This window comes from Geotrypetes seraphini, chromosome 4 (genome assembly GCF_902459505.1).
Source record: "Geotrypetes seraphini chromosome 4, aGeoSer1.1, whole genome shotgun sequence".
NCBI classification, from domain to species: Eukaryota; Metazoa; Chordata; class Amphibia; order Gymnophiona; family Dermophiidae; genus Geotrypetes; species Geotrypetes seraphini.
Genome location: NC_047087.1, coordinates 41,571,101 through 41,584,866, shown reverse-complemented (window position 1 = coordinate 41,584,866; position 13,766 = coordinate 41,571,101). Strand labels below are relative to the sequence as shown.

At 42.1% G+C, this 13,766-nt stretch overlaps 1 protein-coding gene across 7 annotated transcripts in view; it reads left to right on the top strand.

Annotated features, from left to right (window-relative positions):
* The first annotated feature begins 5,067 nt into the window (after positions 1-5,067).
* Positions 5,068-13,766, top strand: part of DPY19L3 (dpy-19 like C-mannosyltransferase 3) — a 127,402-nt gene continuing 118,703 nt past the window's right edge. For 2 of the 7 annotated variants that reach the window (XM_033940400.1, XM_033940399.1), the window contains exons 1-3: positions 5,160-5,228; positions 5,378-5,520; positions 12,641-12,765. In XM_033940400.1, coding sequence (XP_033796291.1) covers positions 5,227-5,228; positions 5,378-5,520; positions 12,641-12,765 — 270 coding nt within the window. In that variant the 5' untranslated portion in view covers positions 5,160-5,226. The other 5 variants (XM_033940403.1, XM_033940405.1, XM_033940402.1 and 2 more) reach the window with 5 other exon arrangements.

Here is a 13,766-nt window from a genome sequence, read left to right as displayed (position 1 = left end):
TGCCTGGAATGCTGTTCCAAGGGAAGTAGTAGAGTTGAAAACAGTGACACAATTCAAAAGGGTATAGAATAAACAGAGGCTTCCAATATAGCATGAAGAAGTAATAATAGAGCATATCCACTCACAGTAATACATAAGTAACTATCACGCTTTAACATTTATTTTTAATCCTATGGACAACTGTGTGGGGGGGAGGGGGGTAACACAGAGTTGGAGCTACAACTCTGGCTGCTTATCTAGGCAGAGTAGATAAGCCTCATTGGTCTTTATCTGCACCATATACTACATAAAATCTCTTGCTTTTGGCCATGAGATCTTTTTGTGAGGACCATCATCGTGCACTGTAGAGGGTAAAATCTAGTTTGAAGTGAATTAAGAACATCCTTAGATGTAAGTAGTTTAAAACAAGAAGTCTACTTGCTTTCATGGCCTCCAGGGTGTTTTGCAGTGTCACAGCTGGCTCTTATATGCTTGGTGTTCAAAAGCAGGAGTGATAGTGGTCCCTACAGCCTGCTCTGCCAGCTGCTTCCTTCTCTCAGCTGGGCAGGAGTTCTTCATCTGTACTCCATCTGTTCATGAGCAGTCAAAATCAACTTGCTGGTGACTAGTGGGTTATGTACTTTCCAAAGACTAGCTGTGTTTGAATGAAAGGTTTAATTTTCCCTTATTGGAGGTTTGGCAATGAGAGTGCTGAGAAAAAAAATTTGTGAATTCTGTAGGATGATCTATAGTTAAGTATGTTTAGGTAACTTTATTGAATAAATAACTTAGACAAGGATACATGTTGATTTATTTATTCAACAACAACAAAAAAAAGAATCGAGTATGAGTATACTGTGAAAATTTATGTGGACCTTTCATTCAGTAACTGGTGGTACCTCCTTGAGCAGCGATATACTTGTACTGCCTACAAGCCATCAGAGCAATATATTAAGGAATAATGGGTATTTATCTGTCCCTGAAGGGCTCAAAATCCACTACCCCCCTCCTTTTATGAAGCTGTGTTGCTGAGCAGCGTGAGCTAAATGCTGAACCACTCATAGGATGAGAATGGGCAGCTTGGTATTTACCGTATATACTCGAATATAAGAACATAAGAATTTGCCTCCGCTGGGTCAAACCAGAGATCCGCTCCCGCGGCGGCCCCTCAGGCCTATCACCTGTGCAGTGGTCCCTGACTATTCCTATAACCTAGCTCAACTCCTATTTGTATCCCTCAATCCCTTTATCCTCTAGGAACCTATCTAAACCTTTTTTGAAGCCCTGTAATGGGCATCTTAATATTCAAATGCCCTGCCCTGCCTGTATCTGCACCCAGCCCCCTTTCCTCCATCCCCTGTCAGGCTCTGCACCCAGCCCCCTCACTGCCAAGCACTGCTCCCACCCCCTTCCTTCCTTCCTTCCTTCCCTTACCCATCTTACATTACAGTTCCAGAAGTATGTTAGTTTTGCATATAGTCCACTTATTGGGTTGTTGAAAGTTAGTTTCACATATACAGTAATTGGATCATTTTGAGGCATGCACAGAGAGAGTCTAGTTCAACAAATGTGAGGAATGCATTAGTTTGTGTGTTACAGATTGAATCACTGCAGGATGCTCTGGTAGTTACAGTAATTTAACTAGCTAGCTGGATGCTCTATTAGCTAATTTAACAGTGATGATGTGTGGAGAGTGTCGAGTCTAGGTGCTATATCGTACTGATACTAGGCTAAGGGAATTAGGTGAAGAGGTAGGTTTTTATTGCTTTCCTAAAGCTCAAAAGTCCTTCAAGGGATTTGATGTGTGGATCATGGTATGATTGACTCTTTACTAATGACTGGTGCTCTATTCCTCTTTTCAGCCTACAGCCTAGCCGCCCTGAGTAGGCCTGCTCTTACTATCTGAAGCTAAGCAGGATCAGGCCTGGCTAGTACCTGGCCAGGAGACCACCTGTGAATACCAGGTGCTATAGGCTGAGGAGCCCTATATTGGGCAGCAGTGATACAGTGGAGCCACACACTGCATGGGAGAAGGCAATGCCAAACCATTCCTGTAAAATGCCATGAAACACCACAGGATTGATTCTTCACGGTGCATATTATTTATGTATTCATTAAGTTTTCTATACCATTTTCCCTAGGAAGCTCAGCATTTGTTTATTTTTGGTCTTTTTACTACTGTTGTGTTGTTAACAAAATTGTTTTATAGTGAACTGCATTTGCTGTACACCACCTTGGGTGAATTTCTTCATAAAAGGCAGTAAATAAATCCAAATAAATTTGCAGCCATCTTTGGCATGTATGTCGTTTCCCATGCTAGAGTCCTATGAACATTCTGTACACACTAATGTGCGTGCAAGTCCAGCACTAATTACCTTGGGGAATGATGCCGACCTTAGAGGCAATTAGCATTGGCCTAGTGCGCACATCAACTTGTGTAGAATGTTCAGAGGACTCTAGCGTGGGAAACAGCATTTGTGCCAAAGATGGCCACAAATTGAATTTAAAAGTACTCAAACTGATGGTGATGAGGTCATTTCACATTCCCTCCCAGTGCTCAAAGAACAGCACAGAAATGAATGCTGACCATAAAGCTGGAAACTTACCGTACTGCCAGCTCAGGGTGGTGTTGAAGGTTCTGAAGAAAGGATTGCTTCAGAACTGGTGGAAAACACAGGATTGGGAGCAATTTTCATTTTCCAAGCAATGCTCAGTACAAATAGCATGCAAATTATATGCACAGCTATTTGTGCTGAGTACTATGGTGAAAGGGGAAGGAACTGTGGCTGGTGCCTGTGTACAAGAATGAGTATTAGGCACTGCTCTTGTGCACAGGGTTATGATCACAGAACTCCCGTAAGCAGCAACAAGAGCAAAACAAAAAAAACCTTCCAGCCCCAGCCTATTTTGGTGTGGTAAGTTTGAAAGTCTTTTTATTTTTTTTTTTAGTAACATGTTGGTTTTAAGGCAGCTATTAGGCACAGGACACACACACCAGATACGCAACTACTCACATTAAATCAAACTGCTCCTACCATGGAAGTCACCAACAGCTCCAGACCTGCTGGAAAAGTTTGGAGGTTAAGAGGTGGCGTTCCTTGCTATACATTACAGAGGATTCTTGGTGGCTGCTAACCCTTTTGTGCATCTGGGGCTAGCTACGAGGGCCATTCAATAATTTATCTACTTCAGTAAAACAGAAAAGTTTTCAAAACATTGGATTTATTTTTCAATATAGTCCCCCGATAGCTCCATACAATTCATCCACTTTTCTTGCAATGATTTTAACACCTTTGACAAGAATTATTCTTTTTGACCTTCAAACCAGGACGACATAGCTTCCTTGACATCTTCATCACTTGAAAACTGTTGTCCATAGAAGGATTTCTTTAAAACTCAGTACAGGAAATAATCCAAAGGAGCCAGGTCAGGACTGTAGGGTGGATGGTTCAGCTGCTGAAACCCACATTCTCGGATGGCAGCCTGTGATTGTCATAACATGCACTGGTGCATTGTGAAGAAAGAGTATGCCTGCTGCAAGTTTCCCTCGTCTTTTCTTCTTGATTGATTCTCGCAAAGTGATCATTGTGTTAGCGAAACTCTCCCCAGTTATGGTTGTCTTGTGTGTCATAAACTCCAGAAGCAAAAGTCCTTCATCATCCCAGAAGACAGTTGCCATGACTTTGCCTGCAGGTTTTTCTGTCATGACCTTTTTGGGGATAGGGGATTACTTGTGCTTCCACTTCATTGACTCCATTTTGGTCTCAGAATCTCTGTGATAGACCCAAGTCTCAGCTCCAGTCACCAAACAATGAAAAAAATTCACTTGGTTTTCATGGAACATCTCCAAGTTCTCCTGACAGCCCTGGAGCCTCGTGGCCTTCTGACATGGCATCAGCATTCTTGGAACCCATCTAGCACTAACCTTGGACATGCCCTACTTTTCATGCATTATTTTCCAAACTGTACCTACCAAGATGCCTCATTTCTTCAGCTATTCTGGAAATCTTAATTTATCTTGTCTGACAATTAAATCCTGGACTTTCTTGCACATTTCTGTGGAAGTTGCAGTGCGAGGGACATTTTCAATGGACTCTACCCCACTTAAACTGCTTGCTCCAAAGTTTACTTTGTAGGATAACATACTAACATGATTGCCATAGGATGATGGGACAGCCTCACCATAAACTGCAGTCATGTGTTCATGGATTTCCTTTGGCTTGTTCCCTTCTTTTGTGAGAAATTTTATTATTGAAAAGTGCTCCAAATCTAGCAGTTTCTTACTTGATTGGCAAGAGGTCTCTCCTGACATCCTGTCTCTTGGAATGTTAAGACTCACCTTGAGACATGTCACAACATGCACAGACTTTTTCAACATGCTTGCTACCACTTTCTTTCATACTCAAGCAGATAAATTATTGAATGCCGCTTGTAACTTGCAAGTAAGCCTGGCTACCGGGGCCACAGCAAACAGTATGGACACAGAGGGCGCAAGGGAGTTGGGGGGGGCTCCAAGACTGTGTTCTATCCATTGCCTTCCCCCTGCTCCCCTGTCACGCGGGGGCAGGATAGTGGGAAGCTCTAGGGCAGGGGTAGGGAACTCCGGTCCTCGAGAGCCGTATTCCAGTCGGGTTTTCAGGATTTCCTCAATGAATATGCACGAGATCTATTTGCATGCACTGCTTTCAATGCATATTCATTGGAGAAATCCTGAAACCCCGACTGGAATACGGCTCTCGAGGACCGGAGTTCCCTACCCCTGCTCTAGGGGGATGGGGTGCATATCTAGCTGGTGACAGCCCTGCTTGCAACAATCTTACTTGCACAAGCAAGTTTTTGAGCACCGGGGCCTCAATAACTCGTTGCAGCTCTCATTTTTCTCAAACTCAGAACCCCAGGCCACCCTCTCTCTCTCCTTCCCTCCAAACTCCACGACTTTCCTTCTTTACATTACACTCTCCTCTGCTACCGTGACTTCCCCTCTCGGACGCCCCGCCCCCCTCTGATGCTACTTCCTGTTTCTCTGGCCAGGCTGGAAGGCTGCCGAGGGAGAGACGTTGCGCTAGAGGGGGGCGGGGCTCCGGAGAAGGGAAATTGGCGGAGCCAGTGGTGGGGGGGGATGTGAGGCAGGCGTTCGAAGGTAGGCGGGGACAGCTGGAGCTTGAGAAAGAGGTACCGGGCTCGCGGTCGGGCAGGAGAAGGGGAGATGGTAGACCGCGGGGCAGGGGTGGCTTTGCCGCTCCCCGAATGTATGTGACTGGGTTTTCTCTCTCCCTTCAATGAAATATGCTCGTTATCGTTTTTAAAGTTAAGTGTCCTGGTCGTGTGTGTGCAACAGCGGCTGTAAAAGAAGTTTGCGTTTTTTGAACGTGCATTTTTTTCCCCCTCTAATATGTAGGAGTAGGTCTCAAGATTTATCCGTGAAATTTGACAGGATGTCTACGCTCAGACAAAGAAAAGGGATCAAAGCCTGTGATGCCACTCAGGAGGGTCATCGGCCCCGAGAGAAGCCTAGAGCGCCTGCCGAGAATGTTCAAGCTGGTGGGTACCATTAAAGAGAACTGTATGGCCGAGGATGCATTGGCTAATCTCTAGTTACTAACATCTACCTCTTAAGAGTGTACATAGGATACTGAAACAGAAGTCATCCTTCTATGGTTGCTAAGATGTTTATCATCCAGTCCGCTGTGAGTTGTATATGTTTCCTTTTCCATTGCGAGTCCTGTTATAAACTGCAATTTCCTTAACAAATCAAGCTAGCAAATACTAACTGTAGAAGAAAAGTATGGGTTGTTTTTTTTTTTAAGATTTTGAAACAAATTAAAGGTGGAAGTTTATATATTTGTATTTTTTCATTTGAATTTTATTTGAAGTATTCAAATATCTACAAGAAACAAAACTTGATTCTCAAGAAAAAGAATAATCTACAGAACAGATTGTAATAATAGCCCACATCACTGGGAAGAGCACTATACACCTCGAACCCTGGATTCCTGCTGGAAAATAGCAGGATAGAAGAAACTATATGAAATGATATGCAATGGATAGTATCAATCTATAAAGGACATCACTTTTAATTTACAAGGAAAAACTTTGAAGTACTGGAGTATATTAATTACTTTTTTAAAATAAGAAACTCCAGTTGGGAATGCTAAACATATTTGACAAGTAACTTGCATTTGCAAGGAAATCTGAGGAAAAAAAGGTAGTATTTATGGCCAATTAGCATACCCCCCTCTTCTATGAAACTGGGAAAGCAGTTTCTAGCACAGGGAGTTGCGCTGAATGGCCCATGCTGCTCCCGACGCTCATAGGAACTCTATGAGCGTTGGGAGCAGTGCAGGCCATTCAGCGTGATTCCCCGCGCTCGAAACTGCTATCGCAGTTTCATAGAAGAAGGGGATAGTTTTGATCATAAAAAGTTTCCTCCTAATTCCAAGTCACTTAATCCCCCCATTGCCCCAGGTACATTAGACAGATTGTGAGCCTGCTGGGACAGACAGGGAAAAATGCTTGAGTACCTGAATAATCTCATGTAAACCGTTCTGAGCTCTCCTGGGAGAATGGGATAGAAAATTTAATAAATAATTTGAGTTTCTTATGGGACATCAGGAAGTATAATTATTGTACTGTATGACTACAGCAATCAAAATCCTTAGTAGAAAGATAAGTTTTAGGAACAGAATTTTTTCAATTTCTGCTCCTGAAGAAACACATCACTCTGAAAGAAATAACTTCCTGAGAAGATTCCAAAAACCCAGTTAAATTTGTGCTTGATGAATTTTCCAGCACCTACACAGCATCCATCAGGTTAAGCTCTGGAGCAGGAAAGGAGGAAAAACAAAACAACTTTTGAACAATTGAATCATAATTACTTAGCTGCAACATTTTCTTAAAAGAAATCTGAAATAAAATATTAGATTATAACTGATAGATTTTTGGAAAGCTAAAAAAATCTAATTTTCTGAGTCCTGAACACATTCTCTGAGCTTTTGTCAGTGCTCTGGGGCTGCAGTCTGTCTGTAATGGATTCTCAGACTGGTAGTGCTCCCCTTCATCCAGAGACTGATGGACTAGATAGGTAATAGGGAAATTGCTAAAATAGAAAATCAGCCATACATGTTTCCCATGCTAGAGTCCTATGAACATTCCGGACAAGTTGGGATTGCTTTTAGAGGATGGGGGGGGGATATTGGTGGAGGTTTTTTTTGTTTTGTTTTTGTGTGTGCTTTATTTCTGTTCTGTTTTTCTGCTATTGATTATTGAGGGGGGTGCTTGAAGAATCTACATGCATCTCTACATTGCTTGTATTTTTTTTTTTTTTTTTAAGTTTTTCAATACCAAGAACAGTATACAGGACACCAGAGAACCTGCCATCAACACTTGTACATCTGAAGGTTTGACTTATCTGCTCCAAACTCCAAAGTTTATAAAATCCTGTGCAGATGAGGCCATTCGTACATTGGCAAAACTCGCCACATCATAGAAGAAAGTCTACAAGAACATATGAGACACCACAAACTCAATAACATGAAACAAGTGGCTGTAGCTCTCCATGCTAAAACTGGTCATATAATTAGATATGGGAAAAAAACAAAGATCTTGGAGAAAGAAGGCTGTTGGTGGTGCAGATAAGTAAGACGCAACCTCAGTGGATGCAAAGGACACATTCTATTTTAAAAAATGGCAATCTTTCATTCGAAGGAAGTTTAATGCAAAAAAGACTGGCTCCGAGGACAAATGTCCCTACCTTACAGAATTTTTCCCCCTTCAGAGTTAGAAGTGTTCTAACAAACATTTCCTACCAAGGGCTCCTTTTACAAAGGTGCGTTAGGGCCTTAACGCGCGGAATAGCACGTGCTAAAATACTGCACGCGCTAGCCGCTACCGCCTCCTTTTAAGCAGGTGGTAATTTTTTGGCCAGCGTACCTTAGAAAAAGGAGCCCCCAAAATTTAAAATTGTGATTTTTTTAAAAAAAAAGCTTTCCTACAGAATTCAATTTAATGATTTTCCTATCTCAATTTCCTGCCTTCTATTAATTAAAAGCCAAAACAAACCTACTCCAGTGAAACTGCTCACCTCAAACCCCAATCAACCTGGAGAAAGCCACAGCAAAATGGCTGAAACATCGGTTCCACTTACTCAGATGTGGCAAGACCCAGACAGCCACAGCAATCATGACTCCAGCTGCTGTTTTTGTTCAAAGTATATGTTTTCTTTTATAGAGGGGACTCTGAATGGTATTGAAATGGTAGTTTTGTTCAGTTTAGCCAAAATGTCCTGGATTTTTCTGTCTTGTTTTAGGTTAAGGTTTTTTGGGGTTGATATTGGGCTGATTTTTCTAATTGTGCTATGACCTCGACATCATAAGATCAGCGCTTTTAGGACTAGGAATATACATCTTTTGATTGATTGATCTAATCTACCTTTAAAGAATTTTGAGGTAATAATTGGAAATAGGTCTGATATAATCGCATATCTGTTATCAGCAAAAGTGTGAGGAAATTAGAGAATTTAAGAGAGAGATCTTTTTATTCATATACACTTGAAGAGAATTATATTCCAGTTGAATATATGTACTTAATGCAGTTTGTAGTAAATTTGTTGTTGTTAGAGATTTAATTGGTGTTTCATAGGTTCTTGTTTTTATAACTGACATGGATTCCTGATTTGAACTTTCCATACATTCTTGAAATCTACCTATTGAGCTATAAAATATTGCATTGTCATAGGCTTGATAGGAAATGTACTGGTATTGCACTAGTACACAAAGAATTTTATTCCCTTAAATTGATTGGCAATGTGAGTGGAAAGGATCTGGAATATTTAGGGCTCCTTTTTTATCAAGCAGCAGTAGAGCTTTTTACCGTGGGCTGACGAGGTAAATGCTCCGACACTCATTCAATTCTGATGAGTGTCGGAGCATTTACCTCGCTGGCCTGCAGTAAAAAGCTCAAGGGGCCCTTAGTTTATAAGTTTATAGATCCAGCTGTGGAAGATGATTTGTTCTTAATTCTATTGTTTAGGCCACCTGGAAATTATGTTTCTGTTTGTCGATGATATTAATTTACACTTAGATGAGGATAATGGTCAGTTCTGGAATTTTTATCACAAGTTTGCAATTAGACATAGTTGACTCTGCTCATCAGAGAAGTCATATATTGGATTTTATTGCATCCTAATCATAGTGGTCGTCTGCCTGTTATTGCTGTCGGTCATTTAAACCTGTTATTTGGTCTTATTTTTGGCAAGTTATTTTATTAAACTGTAGATTTAGAAAGTTTTAAGTCACCGCTGCTAGTTAAGTTATACTGTATTTATAAGCATGTGAAGCTAGATTCGGACTTATTTTGGAGAAAAATTGAAAATTGTTTATGAGAATTCCTGTTCTTGTCAGTAATCACAAGTTTGGAACAATACCAAATAAATAATATAGCATCAATGAAAAAAAAATATATATAGCATCAATTATATTAAATAATATAGCATCAATGAAAAAAATATATATATAGCATCAATTATATTAAATAATATAGCATCAATGAAAAAAATATATATATAGCATCAATTATATTAAATAATATAGCATCAATGAAAAAAAAACAAAACATGCAAACTTAAAAGTTTAAATCAATCCATGTTTTTCTGAGTCAATTGTAATTAGGGGGAGAGTGTGGTGGAGTGGTTAGAGCAATAGCCTCAGCACCCTGAGGTTGTGGGTTCCTTGTGACTCTGTAGTTTGTAAATAAATAGTTATGTTAAAGTATAAGAACAAAAGAACATAAGAATTGCCATGCTGGGACAGACCGAAGGTCCATCAAGCCCAGTATCTGTATTCTATACAGCAGGGGTAGGGAACTCCGGTCCTCGAGAGCCGTATTCCAGTTGGGTTTTCAGGATTTCCCCAAGGAATAGGCATTGGAAGCAGTGCATGCAAATAGATCTCATGCCTATTCCTTGGGGAAATCCTGAAAACCCGACTGGAATACGGCTCTCGAGGACCGGAGTTCCCTACCCCTGCTATACAGTGTGCCTAACTTTTGTAGACTCACACTTAGCGCAGCACTAGTCGGTGCAGATTTTTTAGGCAACCTATATTCTTGTGGCTCAAGTCACTTAGGCCCAAATTCTGTAACCGGCGCCTAATGTTAGGCACCAACTAGATAGGCGCCTATCTAAATTGCTCAACAAGCTCAATTAAGCTTTTTAATCAGCAATAATTGGAAACTTAGGCGCCTATCAAGAAAGAGCGATTCTAAAAATTTAGGCGGCCTTCAAAAAAAATAGGCTCTATGCACGTTAGGCGTGGGCGTGGCTACGTGTTAGGCGCCTTATTGCAGAATCGCTGCTTGTAAGCGTGCTTAAGTGCTCTCTTGGGCGCCTAAGTTTTAGTTGTGCCTAGAGCTGGCCTATTTCTTGGGCGCCTCCACAATAGGTGCCGCTCAGTGTGATTCACTAAACAGCACCCAATTTTACTTGGGCTGAACGGTGCCTAATTAGGCGCCTAACGTTTGGGCGCTTCTTATAGAATTTGCCCTTTAATCCTCCACTGCCCCAAATATATTAAATAGACTGTGAGCTCACCGGGACAGATAGGGAAAATGTTTAAGTACCCGATTTGAAACCCGTTCTGAGCTCTTTTGGGAGGATGGGCTAAAAAAGTCAAATAAATATAGGTTGCCTAAAAAATCTGCACCGCCTAGTGCTGCGCTAAGTGTGAGTCTACAAAAGTTAGGCACACTGTATAGCGGGGGTAGGGAACTCCGGTCCTCGAGAGCCGTATTCCAGTCGGGTTTTCAGGATTTCCCCAATGAATAGGCATGAGATCTATTTGCATGCACTGCTTTCAATGCATATTCATTGGGGAAATCCTGAAAACCCGACTGGAATACGGCTCTCGAGGACCGGAGTTCCCTACCCCTGCTGTATAGAATCAAGATACTGGGCTTGATGGACCTTCGGTCTGTCCCAGCTTGGCAATTCTTATGTTCTTTTGTTCTTATACATTAACATAACTATTTATTTACAAACTTATCTCCTACCTAATACCTAGATGAGTTTTAATCAACAAACATAATAATTTCATACACATACAAAACATCACCAATAAAACATATAAATCATTTTAAAATGTATATATCATAAAAAGCCTGCATAAACAAGTGTGTCTTAAGTAATTTTTGAAATTGTTTAGTTCTCTTATATAAATGCAGCTCATAAATATATGCAACTTGTTCCCAGCACTGCAACTACTAAAATGCTGAACGCCATGTCACAACATTTTGTACAGTCTCATCAACTAATACGGTAGCATTTAGATCTGATTCCTATTTGGTAAATATACAGACATTATTTGTTGTAAATACAATGGTGTTTGTCCATATAAGATCTTATGTACCATCATTAATACTTTGTATTGTATTAGAGGTCTGCACGGGAACGGGGATCGCAGGAATCCCGCGGGTCCCACGGAAATCCCCCCCCCCTACCCACGGGTCTCCCACGGGGACCCCCCTCTAGCCAACAGGACTCCCACAGGAATGGAAGGCTTTGGAAGCAGGGTTCGCCCATATAATATAATGGACACGTTAGCCTTAGTAAAAGAGGGGGTTTATAAGTTAATTACCTGAATAGAAAACAAAAAAAGGGTTCCACCAAAGAGATTCCACAAGGAAAACAGCAACGCAAACACAAAAGAAACTGTGGAATTGATGATCCTGTCAGAAGTACTTGCTGCTTTTTATGGGGACGGGCGGGGATGGAGGTAATTCCTTGCGGGAATGAGTGGGGACAGAGAGGATCCTGACGGGGATGGGTGGGGACGGAGAGGATCCTGGCGGGGACGGGTGGGGATGGGTGGGATTTCTGTCCCCGTGCAACTCTCTATATTGTATTCTTCATTCATTGGGTGCCATAGCTCCTTCTCAGTGCACCCTGGGATGCACTGGATCGGGCCTAAAACTCTGGCCCAGACACCTAGGCCACTCCCATAGGAGGAACCTTAGGCGTCTGGGCCAATCAGGGCCTTAGACGCAACCCCAGTGCATCCCTGGTTGCACCAGGAAGGAGAAGGCCCACCATTTTGATGAGGCGCACCTGCCAGCAGGAGGGAGTGGGCATCCCTCTTGCCAGTCAAAGGTACATGGGAGCTGTGTGGGGATGTCAGGCCTGAGGGAGGGTTCTGTCCTTGGAGGGATGCTGCAGAGGATTGGTCGGTGGGTGGAAAGAAGGGAGAGAGAGAAAGGAATTGATTATCTCCTTGTCATCAGCTAATCGCAACAGGGGAATCTTTGATCAGCTGAGCCAGCAGGACTCTCCAATGCCACAGTTTCAGGGAGTCCTGCCAGCTCAGCTGATGGGGGATTCCTGTGCCACAATCAGCTAATGGCACCAGACATGTAGGCCAGAGTTTTCCAGGCCTACATTTCAGGCGCTTGTCTTTGTGTGAATCGTGCCTGCATAGGTGTATGAGGTGCAATTCTCTAACTAGCGCTATTGCATGATTGACAAGTGATCGGCAGCTGCTGACATGGGCACTAGTTAGAGAATCTGAGGGTAAATGATCTGCATTATCTGCTGAATTTCTGTATACATTAAGTAGCAGCATGATGTGACTTAACTCTAAAATCATTTTTGTCTCGTTATTGCATGCTTGCACAGGTAGAAAGATTTGGAAGATTCTGTCCTTCACAGTCGGAGGAGTAACTGCTGTATTGCTTGGTCTTCTTACTTCCTTTTATGTGGCTACTTTACATGAAAATGATCTGTGGTTCTCCAATATTAAGGTAGATAATTTTTTCCCTATTTTGATTTGCAGAGCTTTTAGGAGTACACATGAGGTGACATACATTCTAGATCTTTTCTTTCTCATCTACATGTGGGAAGGGGTAAAACATGAACCTCACAGACCTTACGGACATCGCGGATCTAAAACCGCACGTCCTTAAAAATCTGAGGTCCGCGCCACTTGTAGTTTCTGGCTCTGACAGACCTCTATGACAATTTAACTCTGACGGATCCTAATGCTTTTCCCTACCTATGTTGAGACTAGCGGCAAAACTTTTGCCCTGAGGTCTGTGCCACTTTAAGTCTCAGCATAGGGAGGGAAAAGCATTAGGATCCGTCAGAGTTAAATTGTCATAGAGGTCTGTCAGAGCGCGGGCCTCAAATTTTTAAGGATGTGCAGTTCAGATCCTTGAGGTCCGCGAGGTCAGATGCACTGCAGACCTTTCCACATATTTTTTTAACCCCCCTCCCCCTAACCCAGCTATTTGCCATCCAGTGTCATATCGCGGGGGCTCTCGGAATCAGCGCAGAGGGAGAGATCTGGAGGAAGTGACGATCGGGCTAATTAGCAAAAGCCACAGTGCGCCTCTTCCCTCCTTAGCCATTAGGGAAGGCAGAGCCGGGGGGCCTGAGCTGAGCATGCAGGGAAAGCGGTGGAATAAGCTAAAAGGCGGACTTGTCAATGCACGCACCTCAGATTTTTAAGGACGTGCGGTTTTAAATTCACAAAGTCCATGAGGTCTGCATTTTACCCCTTCCCTCTACATGTACTTATTGGAGTAGAGACAATGGGGACTTAAGTGACTTGCTCAAGACAAGGAGCAGCAGTGGGATTTGGTTCTCAGCCCATTTTTCTAACCATTATTCACTATCCTTGGAAGGCTTTCATACTGTACATGAATCAAGTTTATTTAAAATTTGATCTAAAAAACGCTTATAAAAAGAATTTCTAAGCGAAGTGCATAGACATGGGGAATACCAAACAATTAAAGTTAAAACA